The sequence below is a fragment of the Sapajus apella genome, unplaced genomic scaffold (genome assembly GCF_009761245.1).
Source record: "Sapajus apella isolate SASKATOON/1434 unplaced genomic scaffold, GSC_monkey_1.0 scaffold187, whole genome shotgun sequence".
NCBI lineage: Eukaryota > Metazoa > Chordata > Mammalia > Primates > Cebidae > Sapajus > Sapajus apella.
In genome coordinates, this window is record NW_022437127.1 from 1,034,573 (window position 1) to 1,056,829 (window position 22,257).

The 22,257-nt window shown below is 51.5% G+C and overlaps 2 protein-coding genes across 3 annotated transcripts; one reads left to right on the forward strand and one right to left on the reverse strand.

The window, feature by feature from the left end:
* The first annotated feature begins 4,662 nt into the window (after positions 1 to 4,662).
* Positions 4,663 to 8,608, forward strand: NUDT17 (nudix hydrolase 17). The gene is made up of 8 exons (XM_032268924.1): positions 4,663 to 5,465; positions 5,652 to 5,835; positions 6,069 to 6,094; positions 6,234 to 6,326; positions 6,928 to 7,026; positions 7,243 to 7,379; positions 7,768 to 7,920; positions 8,036 to 8,608. The coding sequence occupies exons 1-8, from the start codon at positions 5,274 to 5,276 to the stop codon at positions 8,205 to 8,207; spliced, it is 1,056 nt and encodes a 351-aa protein (XP_032124815.1). The 5' UTR covers positions 4,663 to 5,273; the 3' UTR covers positions 8,208 to 8,608.
* PIAS3 (protein inhibitor of activated STAT 3) lies at positions 8,181 to 20,632 on the reverse strand. 2 transcript variants are annotated; one of them, XM_032268923.1, is made up of 14 exons: positions 20,503 to 20,632; positions 17,412 to 17,829; positions 17,171 to 17,255; positions 16,879 to 16,929; positions 16,239 to 16,329; positions 14,936 to 15,070; positions 14,649 to 14,754; positions 14,035 to 14,108; positions 13,741 to 13,901; positions 10,634 to 10,767; positions 10,385 to 10,553; positions 10,073 to 10,206; positions 9,853 to 9,890; positions 8,181 to 9,340 (listed from the first exon to the last, which is right to left on the reverse strand). In XM_032268923.1, the coding sequence occupies exons 2-14, from the start codon at positions 17,824 to 17,826 to the stop codon at positions 9,074 to 9,076; spliced, it is 1,860 nt and encodes a 619-aa protein (XP_032124814.1). In that variant the 5' UTR covers positions 17,827 to 17,829; positions 20,503 to 20,632; the 3' UTR covers positions 8,181 to 9,073. The 2 variants fall into 2 exon arrangements, with proteins under 2 accessions (XP_032124814.1, XP_032124813.1); XM_032268922.1 differs by lacking the exon at positions 20,503 to 20,632 and adding an exon at positions 19,796 to 19,981.
* Positions 20,633 to 22,257: the final 1,625 nt, after the last annotated feature.

A 22,257-nucleotide genomic window follows, 5' to 3' on the forward strand; every position in this document is an offset into this window, starting at 1 on the left:
TGGGAAGAACCTTAAATCCACAGGATTAATCATCTATCAGATGCATCCGTTCCCATAAAGAAGTTACCCACATGTATGTTTGAACATCCCTGGCAGTAGGAAACTTCTGAAGTTAATTTTATTTTCAAATGTCTAGGCCTTTTCTTTATTTTGTTGAGAACTATATATATATATATTTGGGTTGTTGTTGAGACAGGATCTCATTCTGTCACCCAGGCTGGGGTGTAATAGTGCAATCACTGGCTCCCTGCAACCTTGACCTCCTGGGCTCAAGCAGTCCTCCCACCTCAGCCTCTGGAGTAGATGGGACTTCAGGTATGCACCACACATACCTGGCTAACTTTTTTTTTTTTATTTTTTGTAGAGACAGGGTCTCCCTGTGTTGCCCAGGCTGATGAGCTGTAATTCTGCACACACACATGCACACATACATACTGTGTAGGGAGTGTGAAAGACTATCACAGAGTAGAGGAAAATGTTATTTTCAGGGTTAGCAGGTGGATTGGCCCAAGCAGTCACGCTAGAATCTGTGGACTGAAGCCACATTTGCCAGCACTAGGCTTCTAACATGTCAAACTATGTACATAGAACAGCCCAGTGCCTTGCATATGGAAAGCACACAGTAAACTAGTGCCTTCCTCTTTCCGTGGTTCCTTAAAAGTGGCAACATTTAAATTCTCTCTCAGTATCATGGATATAATTTGTCCCAGCAGCTTTAATTCATTTAAAGCAGTCATGGCCGGGCGCGGTGGCTCATGCCTATAATCCTAGCACTTTGGGAGGCCGAGGTGGGTGGATCACGAGGTCAAGAGATTGAGACCATCCTGGTCAACAAGGTGAAACCTCGTCTCTACTAAAAAAAAATACAAAAAATTAGCTGGGCATGATGGTGCGTGCCTGTAGTCCCAGCGACTCGGGAGGCTGAGGCAGGAGAATTGCCTGAACCCAGGAGGCGGAGGTTGCAGTGAGCCGAGATCGTGCCATTGCACTCCAGTCTGGGCAACAACAGCGAAACTCCGTCTCAAAAAAAAAAAAAAAAAAAGCAGTCATGTTGTTTTATAATATCTTCAGTTTTCTCTCACCAATGTGTTTTCTAATTCTTTAAACACTTGAGTGCCAAATAATTGCTAGCCACCATACTAATCACAACATACAAAGATAGATAAGACACCATCTCTGCCCTCAAGCAAGTCACCATCTAGTGAGCACCTGTTTTGTGCCAAGTACTGGGCTAAGCCTTGGGAATATAAAGATGAATAAATCTCGAGCATACAGTCTAGCAGGAGAAGACAAACACCAGGAAGTATTGGGGTGCTACAGTAGAAGAGTAAATACTATGTACGGAGAGGCCAGAAAGGGAAAAAAAAAGGGGCAGGCAGGAAAGGGAACAGAGAGAAAGTGGCAATGTATAGTTTGAAAGATGAGGATGTTTTATTTGCAAACTATTTAACAAGGAATTAATAACCAGAACATACAAGGAGCTTAAGCAATAGCAAAAAGAATAATCCAACTTAAAAATGGCCAAAAGAGGTCAAGAGATCGAGACCATCCTGGCCAACATGGTGAAACCCTGTCTCTACTAAAAATACAAAAATTAGCTGGGTATGGTAGCGTGCGCCTGTAGTCCCAGCTACTCGGGAGGCTGAGGTAGGAGAATTGCTTGAACCCAGCTACTTGGGAGGCGGAGGTTATAGTGAGCCAAGATCACGCCACTACACTCCAGCCTGGCAAAATGGCCAAAAGATCTGAATAGGTATTTTTCAAAAGACAAATGGCCAACAGGTATATGAAAAATTGTTGAACATCACTAATCAGAGAAATGGAAATCAAAACCACAATGAGATGTCATTTCACCCCAATTAGTTACTTTTATCAAGAAGAAAGAATAATGAATGCTAGTAAGGATGTGGAAAAAGGAGAGCCCTCATACATTCTTGGGAATGTAAATTAGTACAGCCACTATGGAAGACTACAGAAGTTCCTCAAAAAAATTAAAAGAACTGTATGCTCCAGCAACTCCACTACTGGATATATATATATGCACAAAAGAAAAATCAATATATCAAAAAGATAGCTGCATTCCCTTGTTTACTGCAGCACTTCACAATAGCCAAAATGTGGAATCAATTGACTAGGTGCCCATCAGTAGATGAAAGGCTAAAGAAAATGTATTATTCAGCCATAAGAAAGAATTCCTGTCATTGGCAGCAACATGGATGGAATTGGAGGTCATTAAGTAAAATAGGCCAAGCACAGAAACAAATATTGTGTGTTCTCTCATGTTGGAGCTAAAAAAGTGGATCTCAAGAAAACAGGGAGTAGGGCTGGGCACGGTGGCTCACACCTGTAATCCCAGCACTTTGGGAGGCCGAGGCGGGCGGATCACGAGGTCAGGAGTTCAATGCCAGCCTGGCCAACATGGCGAAAACCCGTCTCTACTAAAAATACCAAAAAGAAAAAAAGCCGGGCGCGGTGGCTCACGCCTGTAATCCCAGCACTTTGGGAGGCCGAGGCGGGTGGATCATGAGGTCAAGAGATCGAGACCATCCTGGTCAACGTGGTGAAACCCCGTCTCTACTAAAACTACAAAAAATTAGCTGGGCATGGTGGCGTGTGCCTGTAGTCCCAGCTACTCAGGAGGCTGAGGCAGGAGAATTGCCTGAACCCAGGAGGTGGAGGTTGCGGTGAGCCGAGATCGTGCCATTGCACTCCAGCCTGGGTAACAAGAGCGAAACTCCGTCTCAAAAAAAGAAAAAAAGAAAAAAAATCAGCTGGGCATGGTGGCACATGCCTGTAATCCAAGCTACTGAATAGGCTGAGGCAGGAGACTTGCTTGAACTGGGACCTGGGAGGCAGAGGTTGCAGTGAGCCGAGATCACGCCACTGCACCCAGCCTGAGCTACAGAGCAAGACTCTGTCTCAAAAAAAAAAAAAAAAAAAGGAAAAATAAAATAGTAGGTTGGTAGTTACCAGAGGCTAGGAAGGATGGGGAAAATGAAGAGAGGTTGAATAATGGGCACAAATATACAGTTGGAAGAAATAAGATCTGATAATTGGATAGAGCAGCAGGGTGGCATCATTATTAATTTCCTGTACATTTCAAAACAACTAGAAGAGAATAATTTGGACGGTGGCTCAATCTGATAATCCCAACACATTGGGAGGCCAAGGTGGGAAGATTAGTTGAAGCCAGGAGTTCAGGAACAGCATGGGCAACATAGTGAGATTTAATCTTTACAAAAAATTTAAAAATTAGCTGGGTGCAGTAGGGCACGCCTGTAATTCTAGCTACTCAGGAGGCTGAGGCAAGAGGATCTCTTGAGCCCAGGAGTTTGAGGCTGCAGTGAGCTATCACCACACCACTGCACTTCAGTCTGGATAACAGAGCAAGACTCTGTCTCTGAAATATACATAATTAAAAATAGGCCAGGTGTAGTGGCTCACACCTGTCATCCCAACACTTTGGGAGGCCAAGGTGGGTGGATCACAAGGTCAGGAGTTCAAGACAAGCCTGACAAACATGGTGAAACCCTGTGTCTACTAAAAATACAAAAATTAGCCAGGCGTGGTGACACTCGCCTGCGGTCCCAGCTACTTGGGAGGCTGAGGCAGGAGAATTGCTTGAATCTAGGAGGCAGAGGTTGCAGTGAGCAGAGATCATGCCACTGCACTCCAATCTGGGTGACAGAGCAAGACTTTATCTCAAAAATAAAAATGATACTTTAGGCCGGGCGTGGTGGCTCACGCCTATAATCCCAACACTTTGGGAGGCCAAGGCAGGTGGCTTACCTGAGTGAGGTCAGGAATTTAAGACCAGCCTGGCCAACATGACGAAAGCCCATCTCTACTAAAAATACAAAAAGTTAGCCAGGCATGATGGTTGGCACCCGTAATCCCAGCTACTTGGGAGGCTTAAGCGGGAGAATTGCTTGAATCTGGAAGGCAGAGGTTGCAGTGAGCCAAGATCACGCCACTGCACTCCAGCCTGGGCAACAACAGTGAAATTCAGTCTCAAAAATAAATAAAACAAAAAATAAATCGAATGTCCCTAGTATAAAGATTTAAGGTGATAGATATCTGAATTACCCTGGTTTGATTATAGGAATGTATCAAATTCTCACATGTACATCTGTTATGTATTAATTTAAAAATACCAATTTTTTAAAATTAGGACTTTCCAGGTAAATGAGGAAAGAATCCCAGAGCAGTCAGTTTCTTAGGGAAACTACAAACAGGGCATTCGAAAATAGGGCACAGATCAGTCTGTCAGAATTGAGGCTAGAGACAGGAAGGAACAAGGAACTGGTGGGTTCTGGCCACGCTGTGCTAAAGAGTTTGTCCTAAAAGCAGTGGGAAGCAATATAATCAGTTAGGTGTTTTAGAAACATGACTGTGGTCAGGTGCGGTGGTTCATGCCTGGAATCCTAGCACTTTGGGAGGACAAGGCAGGTGGATCACCTGAGGTCAGGAGTTCAAGACCAGCCTGGCCAACATGGCAAAACCCTGTCTCTACTAAAAACACAAAAAATTAGCCGAGCCTGGTGGTGCACCCCTGTAATCTCAGCTACCTGGGAGTCTAAAGCACAAGAATCGCTTCAACCTGGGAGGTGAAGGTTGCAGTGAGCCGGGATCATGCCCATGCACCCCAGCCTGGGTGACAGAGCCAGACTTTGCCTCAAAACAAAACAAAATGTCACTCTGGCAGCACTGTAGAGAATGAATTGGTAGAGGGAGGACTATTTGGGGACTTGCAACAATATTTCAGGCAAAATATGAAGGCTGAAACTGGGGCAATGAATGAAGGCTGGAGAGAACCTAGGTTTGAGGGAGTTGGAGGAGATAACATCTGCGCACTTGGTTGCCATTTGAGTGAAATGAAAGGAGAGGTGGCATCAAAAATGTTATTTGGCGTGTTTCGCTTGGAGGTAATTAATTCGAGGTGATGTCTGCTGTAACAGGTGTGCACAGTGCTGCGGAGGGTGCTCACAGCTCAGCTGAGGGCTGTAGGAAGTAACTTGTGAGTCCCGAAGTCATTCGGTCTGGGGGTCATTGTCCCGAACAGAGAAGATAGGAGGGAAACAGCTAAGCATTGAGAGGTGTTCTTCCTTGTGGCTTAACATTATACCCATGGGTCATCCCCAAAAGCTGTGCCTGTATTTCCCGGGGACTTTCGGAAACCCCGCTTCCTTCCGACCCCGCGGAACGCTCGGCGGGAAGCGTCGCTGGGCCACCAGAGGGCGCCAGGCGGGCCGCAGCGACCCCGGAGTCGCATTATGGCCGCGGCGCGGGTGCAGCTGCTCCTGTCCGGGCGTCCGGAGTCGGCGAGCTTCGCACGGAGTGTGTGCGGCCTCCTGGGAGCCAGGCCAGGGCTCGGGCCGTGGCCCATTCACTGCAGCTTGAAGCGAGGACGGCTCGTGCTCTCCAGCAGGCCCTTCCCGGGCGCCTCCGCCAGGCTTCCGCTCCAGGTCGGCAGCAGGGGGCCCCAGAGGAGCGGGCAGTGAAGGGCCGAGAATGGGGACTGAAATCGGGGGGAACTGGCGGCCAGAGGATCCCGCCCCCAACGCGTGGTGTAGCCCCCTTTTTGAAAGTCACGCATGCCCGCTGCCAACCCCGCTTCTGAAGCCTTAACCCAGCTGGCTTCCTTCCACCAGCGACCCCCTTTCTGCCCTTTTGCGGTCCTGGACCAGCAGCCCAGGGAGTCTGTGGCCAAGCTGCCCACGAATCGAGGTGTGGACCTGGGTGTGGCCGTCATTCTGCAATCCAGTGACCAGACTGTCTTGCTGACCAGAAGGACACGCACCCTCAGCGTTTCCCCCAACCTCTGGGTACCCCCCGGTGAGTATTCTGAGGACGAGGCCCCACGTACAGGAAAGAAACTTGCCCTTTTTCCCCACAATGCTTTTCCCAGCCTCAAGGATAAAGTGGGCCCCAAAATGTGGCATGTTCATAGTCACAGTGACTGCAACTCCACCTGTGTCCACCAGAGGGCAGAGGAGTGTAAACAGTGAGTGGGGGTCCCCGGTCAAGACCGCCACCATTATTACCTATGGGTCCCACTGTTGTTGCAGGTGGGCAGGTGGAACCTGAGGAAGAGGTAACCAGTCAGCCGATCCGACCTGAGCCAAAAGACCAATGCCTGGGACCACCTTGGGTGTGGGCTGAGTGAGGGGCAAGCAAAAGGACCCGGAGGAGTCAGGCACTGGCCACTCTGATGTGTCCTCTCTGACTCCCAGCTGCTGGATGGAGGGCTTCGAGAACTTTGGGAGGAGACTGGACTACATCTGCCCCAGGGCCAGTTCTCTTGGGTCCCTTTGGGGTTATGGGAGGTGAGACAAGGAGCTGGGAGAAGCCCCTCCATAGTTAACCAAGAGACCTCAACAGCTACCCACCAAAGTCCATAGATCAACCTCTACCTGCCTTGGCTACAAAGCAAACAATGGCACATAAGTGGGTTGGAGTCCCCAAATCCATAACCGTCACCCGTGTCCCTGCTGTGTCACCTGTACCATCCATGCCCTCAGCTTTTAGCCACCATTTTGTTTCACCCTAAAGCTGTATTAGCAAAGTCTCAAAACGTGAAGACAGGGCTGGGCATGGTGGCTCACAGCTGTTATCCCAGTACTTTGGAAGACCGAGTTGGGCAGATCACCTGAGGTCAGAAGTTCGAGACCAGCCTGGCCAATGCTGTCGAAACCCCATCTCTACTAAAAATACAAAAATTAGCTGGGCATGCTAGTGCATGCCTGTAATCCAAGCTACTTGGGAGGCTGAGGCTGAGGCTGAAGAATAGCCTGAACCCAGGAGGTGGAGGTCACAGTGAGCCGAGATTGCACCACTGCACTCCAGCCTGGGCAATAAGAAACTCCGTCTCAAGAAAAAAAAAAAAAGTGACAGAAAGTTCTCACTTTTGCTGTTTTCTTTTCCTAGTCTGCCTACCCTCCTAGGCTGAGCTGGGGTTTACCCAAATACCACCACATTGTTCTGTATCTACTCGTGATCTCCCAGGAATCACAGCAGCAGCTGCAGGTAGGGCTGGCAATGAGCAAAGGAAACAGGGCTCAGGGGAGCCCAAGCAACCTGGTTCTGACAGTGATTGGCGGCTGGGCGGGCGGTGGTCAGAGATAAGGAAGTACCTTTCCCCTTGCCCCTGCCTTTCTCCATGTCACCTGTGGGTAGGTTTTGATCATAAACAGGCCTCCCAGGGAGAGGCCATGACTGAGGGGTCAACATATCTGACCCCAGGCCCGGATCCAACCAAATCCAAGTGAGGTGAGTGCCCTTATGTGGCTGACACCAGATGTAGCTGCTGCAGTGGCTGCCACAGAGGATGGGACAGAGACACCCAGACTTCTCCCGGAGGACCTACCACCCTCTGTCCTGTAAGTGAGAGCTTCTCCCTCACGGGCTAATACACCAACATATTCACATTGAGAAGTTCAGCGTCCATCCTCTCCTCAGGATGGAATTTTGTGGTGTGGGGGAGATTTAAGGAGAGGGGGTCAGCTGATAATTTAGAGGGCACATGAAATCAAAGACAGTGACCATCAAACCCCAAGGATCCTTGCTCTAACTGGCTAGCACTGAAGGTCTATGAGTTCTAACACAGGGGCAAGTCATTTAACCCCCCTTGATCCCGTTTCCCTTCTGCAAATGAGGTCAGCAGCCACCCACCTCCTGTGGTGGCTGGGAGGATTTGAGGACCTAACAAATATGTAAGTTCTTTGTGAGCTGCAAGGCACAGTCCCCACAGGAGTTGTCACTATGCAGTGCTGTGGAAGTAGAGGAGGATGGGAGCGCCCGGCCTCTGGTTCTGCCCACGTCCACCCTGCTGCAGATGATCCCACCCACGGCAGGGGACGAGGAGAGGGTCAGCACTGGAACCAAGTTTGCCCTCGGGCTCTGGCTGCATCATCTGGGCAGGCGAAAGTGAAAAAGGACTGGAGAGCTCCACGGTACTGGGTAGAATGGTCTAGATTTTACAGGCATGGGGGAGAGGAAGGGAGAAAGGACAACCTCTCTTGGAATTCCTCCTTGAAACACCCCCACCACGTGAAAGTGGAGCTCACCTGGACCCAGGGCCAGCAAAGGAAGAATGGAACATGGACCTTCTTCCCCCAAACCGGGGATCTGGAAAGAGAAGTGTAAAATCCCCTCCCTTGCCCATCTCCGTGACACTCACAGAACATTCACAACCTTTATTATGGTGAGAGCTTCACTACAACTTTGGGAATAAAAAGTAAAATTACAACATAGGTCTTAGGCCGTAGACGAGCCTGAAAAAGAGTGGGAAGGAGGGCACCATGTCCTCCCACCTCCCTGGAAAGGTGCAGAATGAGCCGGGCCTAACCACAGGGCCATAGGCCTCTAGCTCAGGCTGGCGTAAGAAACACTGTGAATTTAAATATATAAATAGAGAGGGACCCAGGCAACAGGCCAGGCCCTACTCCCAAACCCCTGGGGATCATGGCTAAGGCCTTACATCCTCCTCAGTCATACTGGAAGCAGGAGGCAGGGGAAGTCATCTTTGGAGTATTTTGGTTTTTCTTATTTATGTACAAAAAAATCCACATCCACAATCCAAAATAAAGTTCTTTGTCCATCTCTGAAACTGCCTGTCTCAGTGTTTCCACCTGTCTGTGGCCGAAGGGAACGGAATGGACATGAAGAGACAATGGACATGAGGCAGTAATAGAGCCATGGGCTTGGGGGTAAGAAGAGAGGGGCCCCTTCCCCAGGAGGCTCCAGACACAGTCAAGGCTGGGGGTTCAGGCCTGCTCCCAGCTCACATCCCATCCCATTTGCCCCCCACTGCCTAGGTTAACATACCCAGAGGAATGGCCACCATCTAAAGAACATTTCCAAAACAGACCCCAGTGTCCTTAAAAAGAGGTTAAATATTAACCCTTTGGGTGCTCGCCTCATCAGGCAGAGATGAGGCCAAAAGTAGGCATCTGTGAAGGTCTGTCTGGCCCCTGGCTGGAACCCCCAGAGGGATCAGAGTAGCCGGGGTTGGGACTCCACAGCCTACCTGCTCCATGTTGGCGGACAGTGAAGTTTCCATAATCCAAGGAACTCAGTCCAGGGAAATGATGTCTGACCGACAGCCAGTCAAAGAGGGACCTGAAGGTAGGGGTCCTCCATGCCCCTCCCTCAAGGACCCCCCAGGGGCCACAATGCTGCTGACACGGCCAGGAGGGGGCGCCGGAGTGGCGCTGCGGTGGGAGCTCCCCAACGTGGGGGCCAGTGGGCCCAGAAAGTGAGCAGGGGTCCCTCGGTACTGGAAGAAGTGGCCAAGGGCATCCTGTTCATCTAGTGAGGTGATGACGGAGGGGCCATAGTGCTAGGAAGAATCAAGGGTGTAGTTTAAGATCTCATCCTGACTTCCCACCCCCAAATCACTCAGAAATGCCATATGGGAGCCATCGACCCCTGTGGTTCCCAGGGTATTCTCTGAGAAGCAGGAGAACCTCTCTCCTTCTCACTCCCACTTCCCCACACCCTACCCTTTTCCCTGCCTTGAGAGAGCTCCTCCAGCTTGCTAGGTTCTTGGCTTTGTGGGCGTCTGAAATGTGTGGAATGTCCGGTTAGGGCAGGCATGGTGCTTCAAGTGCACACGGGGGCGGGTGGGGGTGAGCAGGCCGGGGCAGAACAGTAACGGGATCTAGGAAGGCCTGCGTAGGAATCCCAGGAACTACCAGTGGGGCTGAGGAGGGAAATCAGCTACCAACACCCCACTTTCCTCATAGAAGAGCAGATTTACACCCCCAGAGTTCCTAAGAGATGGAAGGGTCCCATCGGCGCCTAGAAAGGACGCTTCAGAGATCTGAGACCTTCTGAAGAAAGAACACTTACCTGACTCTCTGTCTGAAGAAATGAAAATAAATCTAAACCTGGCAGGAAAAGAAAAATCAAAATCAACCTCCTGCCTGACCCCTTGACCCCCAAGAGACAAAGCACTTGGATTGTGGCCCCCTGCAGGAGAAGCAGGAGGCGCTGAGAAGGAACAGGGGTTCCGATGCGGGTCTGGAGAGGGTGTGGCAGTGCAGGGCCCATCTGATGATCCAGGTCATACCTTGGATGTCGGCTCCCAGTGGGAAGGCAGGTGGGTACTCATGGAGTGGGAGACTGGACAGGAAATCCCCACCCAATGTGCCCATGGCAGGGCTCCTTAGCACCGAGGATGGCTGGTGGCCAGGCGTCAGGACTCTGTGGGTAGAGAGGAGCTGAGGCAGCCAGCAAACCACAGAGGCCCTCACCCAGCTCAGGTCCCCAGGTTCCCTCTGTCCCCTCCACATGTCCCTTGCCCCAGGGTCCGATGATCGGAAAGCATTTCTGACTTCTTCCCCTGTCCCTTTTGTTGTAGATTCAGCCAATTTTCTCCTACCCTTTGCTTCCAGGTAGGGCTGGGATGACAGCTGAGGTGACAGAACAGTGCTTCTTGGTTGGGGGCAGATCCTCCTCATCTGATGAGCTTTCTATTGTCAAGTCAATTACTTCGACCTTTTTCTTATTCTCTGATGGATTTCCCTCCTGGACTGGGCTGTACTGGAGGCCTGCGGGTAGTAAGAAGACTATGTCTCAGAGAAGAGGCTATCCAAGATTTAGCTCAGCTGGGGAACAGGGGTTCACTCACCATCCAGCCCATACCCTGGCGGGGGGCAAACCTCAGATGCCTCCTTCTTGGGTTTCATTGGGCACCAGGATCCATCTTCCATGAACTGGATCTCATCACAATCTGAACAGGAACTAAGAATCTCCATAAATAAACTGGGGGAGGAGAGAGATGAAAATTCTTGGAACAGTAGCCAGAGAGTTCTGTGACTCACCTTCCTGTACCTCAGTTTCCTCATCTGTAAAATAAGGACACTATCCATCCTACTGAACTTCTCTGAGTTGCTGGAATCAAATAACAGAAGGTATGTAAAAGAGTTTTACAAACTAAGTAGTAGGTTTTTTTTTCTTTTTTCTTCCTCCTCCAGAAGCCAAGTAGTAGGTTTTAAAATAAATACAATCTGAGGCCAGGTGCATGACTCACACCTGTAATCCCAGCACTTTGGGAGGTAGAGGCGGGTGAATCACTTGAGGCTGGGAGTTTGAGACCAGCCTAGCCAACATGGTGAAACCTCATCTCTACTAAAAATACAAAAATTAGCCAGGTGTGGTGGCATATGCTTATAATCCCAGCTACTCGGGAGACTGAGGCATGAAAATCGCTTAAACCCAGGAGGCAGAGATTGCAGTGAGCCAAGATCACACCACTGTTCTCCAGCCTGGGCAACACAGCAAGGTTCTGCCTAAAAAAAAAAAAAAAAAAAAATGTCGGCGCAGTGGTTCACTCCTGTAATCCCACTTTCAGAAGCCAAGGCAGGTGGATCACCTGACGTCAGGAGTTTGAGACGAGCCTGGCCAACATGGTGAAACCCCATCTCTACTAAAAATACAAAATTAGCCAGGTGTGACGGCACATGCCTGTAATCCCAGCTACTCGGAAGGCTAAGGCAAGAGGATCCCTTGAACCCAGGAGGCGGAGGTTGCAGTGAGCCAAGATCATGCCATTGCAGTCCAGCCTGGGTGAGAGTGAAACTCCGTCTCAAAAAGAAATCTGAGTACTTACGTGTAGTACAAGGAACAAAAGGAACAGAGAGACAGAAGTCCATAAACCATCTCCAGGAGGCACTGGGTCTTTGGCTTTCTACACATTTGTGTAAGAATAAATAAATAAAGGCACTAAGGGCCAGGTGTGGCAGCTCATGCCTGTAATCCCAGCACTTTGGGAGGCCAAGGTGAGAGGATCACTTGAGGCCAGAAGGTCAAGGCTACAGTGAACTATGATCACACCACTGTACTCCAGCCTGGGCAACAGAATGAGACCCTGTCTCAAAAAAAACAAAAAACAAAAACAAAAAACCTGGGGCAGGGGAGACTGGGAACAAGAACCATAATGTAGATTCTGAAAGGGGTTACGACTAGCTAGGGTAGGCCAGGCGTGGTGGGTCACGCCTGTAATCCAAGCACTTTGAAGGCCAAGGCGGGTGGACCACCTGATGTCGAGAGTTCAAGACCAGCCTGACCAACATGGTGAGACCCTGTCTTAAAAATAAATAAATAAATAATAATAATAATAAAAGACTAGCTAGAGCAAAAGATCAGAACATCCAGGCCCTCAAAAGAACCTTATTGCAAGGCTCAGTGGGAACTCAGGTAGTTGTTATAGGTGATCTATTATGACAGTTCAGTACACTGACTCTGCCACTTAACAATCTAACCTTGAGCAAGACTCAATCTCAAGGCCTCAGTTTCTTCCTCTGTAATGATACTACCTATTTCACGGGGTTTTTTTTTTTCCTTTTTTTTTCTGGGTGTCACTAGCCAATCATAGGGTTATTTCTTTTTTTGAGATAGGGTCTCAATCTGTTGCCCAGGCTGAGGTGTAGTAACGCAATCATAGCTCACTGCAGTCTCAAACTCTTGAGTTGAAGCCATCCTCCCGCCTCAGTCTCCTGAGCAGCTAAGACTACAGTCATGAGGCCGGGCGCGGTGGCTCAAGCCTGTAATCCCAGCACTTTGGGAGGCCGAGGCGGGTGGATCACGAGGTCAAGAGATCGAGACTATCCTGGTCAACATGGTGAAACCCCGTCTCTACTAAAAATGCAAAAAAATTAGCTGGGCATGGTGGCGCGTGCCTGTAATCCCAGCTACTCAGGAGGCTGAGGCAGGAGAATTGCCTGAACCCAGGAGGTAGACGTTGCGGTGAGCCGAGATCGCGCCATTGCACTCCAGCCTGGGTAACATGAGCGAAACTCCGTCTCAAAAAAAAAAAAAAAAAAAAAAAAGACTACAGTCATGAACTATTATACCATGCCTGGCTAATTTTTTAAATGTTTTTATTTATTTATTTATTTATTTAATAAGATGCGGTTTCACCATGATGGCCAGGCTGGTCTTGAACTCCTGACCTCAGGTGATCCACCCACCTCGGCCTCCCAAAGTGCTAGGATTACAGGCATGAGCCACCATGCCCGGCTAAAATGTTTTTATATAGAGAGAGTCTTACTGTGTTGCCCGGCTGGTCTCAAACTCCTAGCCTCAAATGATCTTCCCATCTCAGCCTTCCAGTGTTGGGATTACAGGTGGGAGCCACTGCACCCAATCCATAGGGTTACTGAGAGGATTCCATGCACAGTGCTCAGCAAGATGCCTTGAATATACTAAGTCCTTAATGTTGCCCTCCCACTCCACACACACACACACGAATTGGTAAAAGGGATAGATAAGGAGATAAGGTGAGAACTGGGGTTCATGTGAGGGAAGTAAGTCATACACATTAAAAAGGGGTCCTAAAACCCTGAAGGAGGTGGTGGCTAAAGGAAAAAAGAAATATAGGCTGGGCATGGTGGCTCACGCCTGTAATCCCAGCACTTTGGGAGGCTGAGGTGGGTGGATCACCTGAGGTTAGGAGTTTGATGAGACCAGCCTGACCAACATGGTAAAATCCCATCTCTACTAAAAATACAAAAATTAGCCAGGCATGCTGGTGCGTGCCTATAGTCCTAGCTACTCAGGAGGCTGAGGCAGAGAATCACTTGAACCCTGAAGGCAGAGGTTGCAATGAGCCAAGATCGCACCACTGCACTCCAACCTGGGCAAGAGAACAAGACTCAATCACACACAAAAAAAGAAAGAACTAAGAAAAGGGGGTCCTAGTGAATGTCCTAGGTAAGAGGAAGTAAAATGGCCTACCCATCTATGATAAGAGATTCATAGGGAGCCTTCTTGTCACACACAGGACATGTCCATGTTGGCTTCTTCTCATTCATCTGTAGATAAAGGGCAGCATCGAAACTCTGCAGGTGGGCGCAGGTGAGGGCACGACAAGGGACAGTCAGACGCATCTTCCCTAGCTGAGGAGAGGCAAGTTCTCTAGTCAGAGGCTCCACTCTGGTTTCATCCCAGTATCCCTAGGAACCCTCATCAAAGTCCACAAGCTAAACCCAACTCCCTTCCCACCCCATTCTCTTCTCCCCTTTTACCCACCGGGCACATGAGTGACACCCGGAGACTCGTAGTGGCCACCTCACTGTCAGGGTCAGCAGTCAATTTCTCCTTGACTGAAACAAAAGTGAGGCCAGAGCCATGGGGTCAGCAAGGCTGGAGGAAGCCCAGGAGTTGGTAGGGCCAGGAGCAGATGGCTCTGGCTGAGAGGCTGCTGGGTGAAGAGTTTTGAGGGCCAGCGGGACATCACACAGGAGTGGTCTGGGATATGGATTATTAACGCTGGGTGTGTGAGATTTGCCATCACTGAAGAGGCTTAAACATAGTTGTGTGACACTCAGGCTACGTTAAGAGGTGACCTATAGGACTTGAAGGATCATGTGAGGGTTAGATTAGAGGATCTCAAAGATTCTTCCCAGTCCAGAGAGCCCACGTTCTAGCAGGGCTGCAGTTAGGGACTGTGAGGTGCAAAGCAGCTACATCACTGGAAATGCAAGTGTGTCACTCACTGCCTGGGAGTGGTCCAACTTCAACTACAAAGACTGGAAGACTGATGAGGCGTGTACAAAAAGAGGTGTGGGTTTCATTATGAAAGCTGCAGGGCCAGGAAGACTCGGAGGCAGATCAGGCGGGGAAGAGGGGAAGACATTACTCACTGAGTGCTCTCGAGTGATCTGGGTTCCGGATACCCTTTGCTCTGAGTTTCTGTAGAAGGGTCCCTGCAGTCAACTGCCTCACCAGGTACACAGACAAGGAGTAATTCTACTTGGAAGTAGGGGGAAGACAATTAGCCTCTATTTCTCATACCACCACTGCCCACCTTTGTTCCATGAGGACCAGAGACACACACATAAAGAGGAAGATGCTTCCCCAACCCAGGACACTGGATGGTTCCCCTCGCCCCCAGCAGGCTTTCCAGGCACCCTGCTGTAGCTGTGCTCACCCGTCCGAACTCAGATGACCAATTGACCACAATAGTGTTGGGAACAGTGGCTGAGAGTCGAGCCAGGGGTGTGATGTTGATGGGGCGGCTGGGCCTCTTGGGCTCAGCCCCATTCTTGGTTGGGGGAAGGTAACCCTGGAGAAGGGAGGGACTGGTCAGGAGAGAGGTGGCTGTGGGAAGGGTCTCTGCTCTATCAACAAAAGATATCTTGTCTCGGGTTATTCACTCCCTGGAGGGAAGGCCAACGCACTCACTGAGCAAGGGGATGGAGGCCCATACAGTGGCTCACAAAACCGGAGCACTGTCTAGGGCTGTGAGTGGGGCTCACTCCTGGGAAGAAAGGAGAGCTTATTTACTGATTGAGAAAATAGGAACCCACTCACTGAGGCCCTGAGGAGGAGGAATAGGGATGCCTCACCTTTTCCAACTCTTAGCTCTGGGGTCACAACTCATAAGAAGTCTTTCTGGGCCAGGCGCAGTGGCTCACGCCTGTAATCTCAGCACTTTGGGAGGCCGAGGCAGGTGGATCACGAGGTCAAGAGATCGAAACCATCCTGGCCAACATGGTGAAACCCCGTCTCTACTAAAAATACAAAAAAATTAGCTGGGTGTGGTGGCATGTGCCTGTAGTCCCAGCTACTCGGGAGGCTGAGGCAGAAGAATTGCCTGAACCCAGGAGGCGGAGGTTGCAATAAGCCAACGTCACGCCACTGCACTCCAGCCTGCTGGCGCCTGGTGACCGAGTGAGACTCTGTCTCAAAAAAAGAAAAAAAAGAAGTCTTTCTGGCAGGGTGCGGTGGCTCACGCCTGTAATCCCGGCACTTTGGGAGGCCAAGGCAGGTGGATCACAAGGTCAGGAGATCGAGACCAGCCTGGCCAACATGGTGAAACCTCGTCTCTACTAAAAATACAAAAATTAGCCGGGCATAATGGCACATGCGTATAATCCCAGCTACTCAGGAGGCTGAGGCACAAGAATCACTTGAACCTGGGAGGCAGAGGTTGCAGTGAGCCGAGATTGTGTCACCGCACTCCAGTCTGGGAAACAGAGCAACTCTGTCTCAAAAAAAAAAAACTCTTTCTTAAATCTCTGGGTTAATGTCCTCCTCTGAGTTCTCACAAAACCTTTGTTCAGCCCTATCTTAATACTCTCGAGACGATATTGATTCAGTGAGTGAACTGAGCACCTACTATATGCCAGGCACTGTACTAGGCATGTCTCTCTGTTGGAATAGGTTTGTAGTTAATATTTATGAACTGAAACGGTAAATGATTACTGAGAGAAAAAGGGGAAAGCATTTACCGGCAGGGGGCACAGTTTCCCATTGACCTTGACAAAGAGGTTCGGGGGAAAATAATCTTCCTGAGGGCAGCTGGTCTCACAGAGACAGAACCTGGTGAGAGATGAAAAAGTAAGAAAGACTGGGAAGAAATTTCTTTCCTTGTTTTTTTTTTCTGAGACGGAGTTTCGCTCTTGTTGCCCAGGCTGGAGTGCAATGGTGCAATCTTGGCTCACCACAACCTCTGCCTCCCAGGTTCAAGTGATTCTCCTGCCTCAGCCTCCTGAGTAGCTGGGATTACAGGTGTGCACCACCACACCCAGCTAATTTTGTATTTTTAGTAGAGGCGGGGTTTCTCCATGTTGGTCAGGCTGGTCTTGAACTCCTAACCTCAGGTGATCTGCCTGCCTCAGCCTCCCAAAGTGCTGAGATTACAGGCATGAGCCACCACGCCCAGCAGATTTCTTTAGTTCAATCTGGCAGAGAGACAGGGAACCCCAGAAAATCAGTCATAGATGTCTATAGCCCTCAGCATCCAACAAGAGTCCCAGGGCCAGAGTAGACAGTGGCAGAGCAGGGACATCTCATAAGAGTATCTGTCATACCCCTACTTCAGTCCTACCCCCAGTGGGTACCCAGCATAGGGAGGGCGGCTGAACTCACCTTAGCTGCACCTGTATGGTATAATCACATTTGGCTCCTGGCAGAACCTCTCTGCAACAGGGAAGGAGATGAAGAGATGTCAGCATGTAGCCCCCAGAGGGCAGGGTGAATAGACAGAGAGACTGAAAGTTAGGTGTCCAGGGGACAGAGAAGAGACACACAAAAGAACGAGGAACAAGTAGGAATAGGAGGATGGACAGGGAAGACAGCAGGGCAGGAGGGAATAAAGTCAGAAAGGAGAGCCCAGGGGTAACCCTCCAGGGATGAGGCAGGAAGACTGAAAGAAATGTACCTGGATGTAAGAATCTGCTGCACTTGCTGGGGTGTGAGGGCAAAGGTAAAGTGTGCTTCCTCAAACCGCTGGCTGGAAGTGGATGCTGAGGACATGAAAAGGCAGTTATTCCAAGCCCATGCACAGGCAGCCACAGAAATCACCCCCATCCATGCCACTGATCCCACAGGACTAAAGCCTCTGAAATGTTTAGGGAGCAGGCATGGAGTCCAGAAGACTAAGGGACCACAAAGAGCCGTACCAAGGGTGGTGGGCCGGATGAGCTCCCCGTAGACCTCATAGAAGGGCAATGGTTTCATGGTGACATCAGGGTGCACAGGCTGGGGCAGAGGGGGGTGCATGTCCACCTCACGCTTGGGGCCCAGCAGGGTGCCAGGAGCCAACAGTGTTGGGGGAATGGGAGCTAGAGGGCCAGGGGAGCCTACAGGAGAGGTGCCAGGGGGCAAAGAGAGCAGGGAGAGATCAGAGGGCCCCAGGGTCTTCCGGGGAAAGCGTCGTCGGTAAAGCTCTTTGATCTTCATCTGGACGCTAGGGGCACAGCTGGACTTCAGGAGGTGCAGGGCCTTGGCCAGGAGCTCGTGCTTCCGTCCACTCTTGTTCCGGCCAGCAAAGCCAAGAAGCACCTGGAGCTCAGACACCCGGAAACTCATCACCATGTGCTGTGGAGAACAACACAGAAGCCTGAGAACCCTACCTCGCACAGGCCTGTCCTGCCAAGACATGGGCTGAGCTACCAGTTGGGCAGTGCCTTTTTCCCTCCAGCACTGATGGGGAAGACGATGCTTTAAGCTAGTGGATTACTAACAGGTAGTCGACCTATCCAAAGGGACATCTCAGCCCCGCTTTAGCAACCCCTCAGGTCAGCATCATCACCATCACCCAGAGCTTGAACAACACTATCTTCCCAGGCCTGCAAGCAGCCAGAGTGGGGCAGGGAATGCAGACGAGAAGCCACCCTCAGACACACCTCCGAGTCCACTGCGGCCTCCCACCACCATTCCTGCCTCTAGTCTGGACTCTCCTTTAAGCTGCTTATCTTCTCTCTTGCCCTTTCTCAGACTCTCAAACCCATCCCAGCCTCCTGGGAAGAGGACAGAAGACAGGGAGAACCAGGGAGAGGAGACAATTCAAGCCAGACTCACCCACGGGGAAGAAAGGGGCCAGGTGGCTGGAGGATCGTGCCCTTCAGCCCACCCCCCAACCATCTTTATTCACCTCCGCTATTTCCCCCAAGCCTCTGAAGCTTTTGTGGCCAGGGTTTTCAGGTCAGGGTTCAATGCTCATAACTCCCCCAGATCCTTTCTGGGAATCATTTATATAACCGCCCCCTCTCTGAGACTTAGTCCTATTTTTCTGGAAGGGAAATAAGACCAAAACTTCGGTCTGGGTGGGGGGGAGGAGGGGGTTAACAGTAAACCACTGAGTCCCGGTATCCTGCCTCACAACTCTCTGTCAGGAACCAGCTTCTCTCCTACACAGAGAAAATAACACCCCACTACAGCCTACTGTCCCCCTATGGGAGTGGAAGAGGAGAGCGCAGAGCTCTAAAGAGAGGCCCTGGCTGGCTGAAGAAAAAGCCTCTGAGTCAGGGCACAGAATCGCAAATTCCCTGAAGGTAGCTGGGCCCAGTGGCTAGACCTCCAGCCTGCCCAGGACCATAGCTCCATTTCAAAGGGCAGAAGAAGAAAGCCAGGAGGCAGGGGGATGAACCCAGTAGTTTAAGGTTCTATGAGATGTCCTCCCATGTGGTCACCCTGAAAACTGTGAGGCAGAAGGGGTGCGCTCTCCTAAGGGGACTCCCTTCTGTGACTCTCCAGGAGATCCTGTCGTGGGCAGGGCATGCTAGTCCTACACAATTCTTCCCATAGGAGGCTTTGTCTTGGGCCCCTTTTGTGGAATGTGATGAGAAACTTGCTCCTCTTTCTCCCCATCCGTATCTCCTCTGTCCTGTCTTTTTTTCTCCATTAGCTTTCCCTGTAACTTGCCTCCTTCCTATCCACAGTTTCACATGCCTCTGCCGCTGCCCAAACACCGCGATTCACTAAGGCAGCACCTTCCTGAGCCTCCAGGATGCTTCTGCCCCACCCCTCGAGGTGTCGGCCCGCACAGCCCCGCCCCCTACATCTCAGCCGCCTACTGGTCTTTCCCAAAGCTCGGATCCCGAGAGCACCCCCAAAACCCCTATCCTCTCGGCTGCCTTTCCCTCGGAGCCTCCCCTACATCTGCCCCACGGTGCCATCCCTGCATCTGCCCCCTGCTGTCGCATCTCTCGGCCTCGATGGACTCGCCCGGGTGCCTCTACAGCAGCTTTTGCCCCCGGCCCTACCCCAACAACTGCCCCTGCTACTAAATCCGGCTGCTGCCCCTCGTCCCCGCCCCCTGCGCCTCAGCCCCCAGCAGCTGCAATTCCCCTCGGCCCCACCCCTACATCTGCCCCGCAGCCCCGCCCCCGGAGCCCGCCACAGCCCCTTCCTCGCTCGCAGCCACTTCTCTCCCATCCTCAGCCGCCCGCCCCTGCCACGTCGCTGGCGCCCACCCGAGCCCCGGCACCCAGTCCCGGTCGCTTCCCGGACACGGCGCACCGCCGGGCTCAGGCCAGATGGGGGTGGGGGAGGGGGCCGGTACCTTTAATTCGCCCAGCTCCGCCATCTTGAGACATTGCAGGCGCCCCAGCCGGAGCCGGAGCTCAGGCCCAGGGACCGGCGCACAACTCTCCACCCCGGCGCCGGCCGCAAATGCCGCCTGCTCCGCCCCGTCCGGCCCCCTACACCTCCCCTTCCCGGCCCCGCCCGCCGGGCTTCGGACAAGCCCCAACCTGAGCCCCTCCCTCCACGGCGGACCCAGCGGCTACACGTCTGCGGCGGGTTGGCAGGACGGGTGGCCTCCGAGGCAGCCTAAGGCCCCGAAGATCGCGGGGTCCCCGACGGCAACGGAGAAGGAGGCGGGCCCGAAGTGCCTGGTGGAGGGGGCCTTTGCCACAGCAGAGTTGGGAGGGGACGAGCTTTTAGGGAGCCAAAGATCCTTGAAAGATGGAGGGAAAGTATCCGGAACTGCTAGATCTGAGAGAAGTGGGGGAGGGGGCAGCGAAGGTGGAGCGCAAACCCTCGTCTCCAGCTCTACACAAAGTTTAAGCAACTACTATCCAGAGTTCTTCCAACCCGGGAAATCGGCGAGCGCTGATGCGTCTTAGGGAAGCCATGGAGTCGGCATTCGGTCCAAGACGGCCACGCTCCGTTCTCCGCCCCCCCACACCAACCACAATGCAGCTCGTGGGCCGATCGCAGGACTTCAACTCGGCAGCGGAAAAGTTTGGTGCGGGGAGCGGGACTTACCAGCACAGCTGGGGGGAATGGAGAGAGGGCTCGGGAGGCTCAGAGGGCGGGCTGGAGAGGTGGGGGCATGGGGCTCGGCGCCGCTGCTGCTGTCCGCACGGCAGAAGTTCGGTCCGGAGCCGGACGCGGCGGCCGCGGCTCCGCCCGGGCCGGAGCTCCGCCCGGCCTAGCACTCGGCCTGGGGCCGCCCCCTCCAGGGGAAGCCCGCCAGGACCGCGGAGAGGGGAGCGGGGCGGAGCTCGGGCGAGAGAGGGAGGGACTCGGAGCCCGGCGCTGGAGCGATTAACTCCTGGTGTGAGCGGATCTGGAGAAAAGAGATTCTTGGATCCCATCATTCTCACTCCCTCTGTGATCCCTCACGCTAATGTATGGGATTGGGGTGGGGGGACGCTGCTGCTAAGGCGGTGTGAACCAGGTATCTGACCGTCTAAAGCAGTCTTCCTTGAAAAGACAACTGTCCCTTCCTAGGGCAAAGCCTGGGCCACTGAATCAAAAGCGTACGTAGCAGTAACTACTCCAGTTACACATGCATAATACCTCCACCAGAGCCCTCATACCTTTGGTGTAGCTGAAGATGAACAGAGGGGAGGTTTTCTTACCCACAAAAGGGATCTTTCTGACCCTCTCTGAACTACCTACCCACTCTCCTTCCTCCAAAGCCTTGGACCCTCCAGAGGCCCCATCCCAACCAAGCTGATCACTCATATGCAGACCCCAGATTAAATATGTTTCTGGGCCAGGCGCGGTGGCTCACGCCTGTAATCCCAGCACTTTAGGAGGCTGAGACGGGTGGATCACCTGAGGTCAGGAGTTCAAGACCAGCCTGACCAACATGGGTAAATACGGTCTCTGCTAAAACTACGAAATTAGCTGGATGTGGTGGTGCATGCTTGTAATCCCAACTACCTGAGAGGCTGAGGCAGGAGAATTCCTTGAACCCATGAGGCGGAGGGCAGAGGTTGCAGTGAGCTAAGATCAGGCCATTGCACTCCAGCCTGGGCAACAAGAGTAAAACTCCATCTCAAAAAAAAAAAAAAAAAATCTGTTTCTGGATCCATGAAAATACCAACTTAACCAGTACTATATACTGAAAACCTCACACATTTTATAGTTGGCTGCATCTGTTCAATAAATATTTGGGTGTTTATCAGGGATCATTAGGTGCTGAGGACATAAAAGCCTTGCAGGAGTTCACAGTCTAGCAGCAGAGACAAGACAAGTTAAACCTATAATCAATCAGCGAGCGGGGCGAGGTGGCTCACATCTGTAATCCCAGCACTTTGGGAGGCCGAGGCGGGCGGATCACGAGGTCAGAAGATCAAGACCATCCTGACCAAAACGGTGAAACCCCGTCGCTACTAAAAATACAAAAATTAGCTGGGCACACGTGCCTGTAATCCCAGCTACTCCGGAGGCCGAGGCAGGAGAATCGCTTGAACCATGGATTCGGAGGTGCACTGAGCCGAGAACGCACCACTGCACCCCAGCCTGGCGATAGAGAGCGAGACTCCATCTCAAAAAACAAAACAAAACAAAAACCTATAATCAGCATACCAAAAAAAGTGCTTTAGTAAATAGAAAGAATTCCTTTATTTTGCTTAAGACTTCGGTATAATCCTCCTCAGAAGACCCCACCCAGGCCAAAGATTGAAGGTGTCACCCTACCAATATTCCCAGACACCTGTTGAACTGGAACTAGGCCCAACTACCTTGTGGTTTTTGTCCCTAGGGAAGGTGCCACCCTCTTAACACTCA

Bases quoted from the DNA above. Each gene is read 5' to 3' on its own strand.
- NUDT17 (XM_032268924.1), top strand. From the start codon at position 5,274: ATGGCCGCGGCGCGGGTGCAGCTGCTCCTGTCCGGGCGTCCGGAGTCG. The intron at 5,836-6,068 runs GTGAGTATTCTG...CTGTTGTTGCAG, and splicing joins CAACCTCTGGGTACCCCCCG to GTGGGCAGGTGGAACCTGAG. The intron at 6,327-6,927 runs GTGAGACAAGGA...TTCTTTTCCTAG, and splicing joins TCCCTTTGGGGTTATGGGAG to TCTGCCTACCCTCCTAGGCT.
- PIAS3 (XM_032268922.1), bottom strand. From the start codon at position 19,819: ATGGCGGAGCTGGGCGAATTAAAG. The intron at 17,256-17,411 runs GTACGGCTCTTT...TCATGTCCTCAG, and splicing joins CATCCGGCCCACCACCCTTG to CATCCACTTCCAGCCAGCGG. The intron at 9,341-9,852 runs GTAAGTGTTCTT...GATTCTTCCTAG, and splicing joins TTCTTCAGACAGAGAGTCAG to CACTATGGCCCCTCCGTCAT.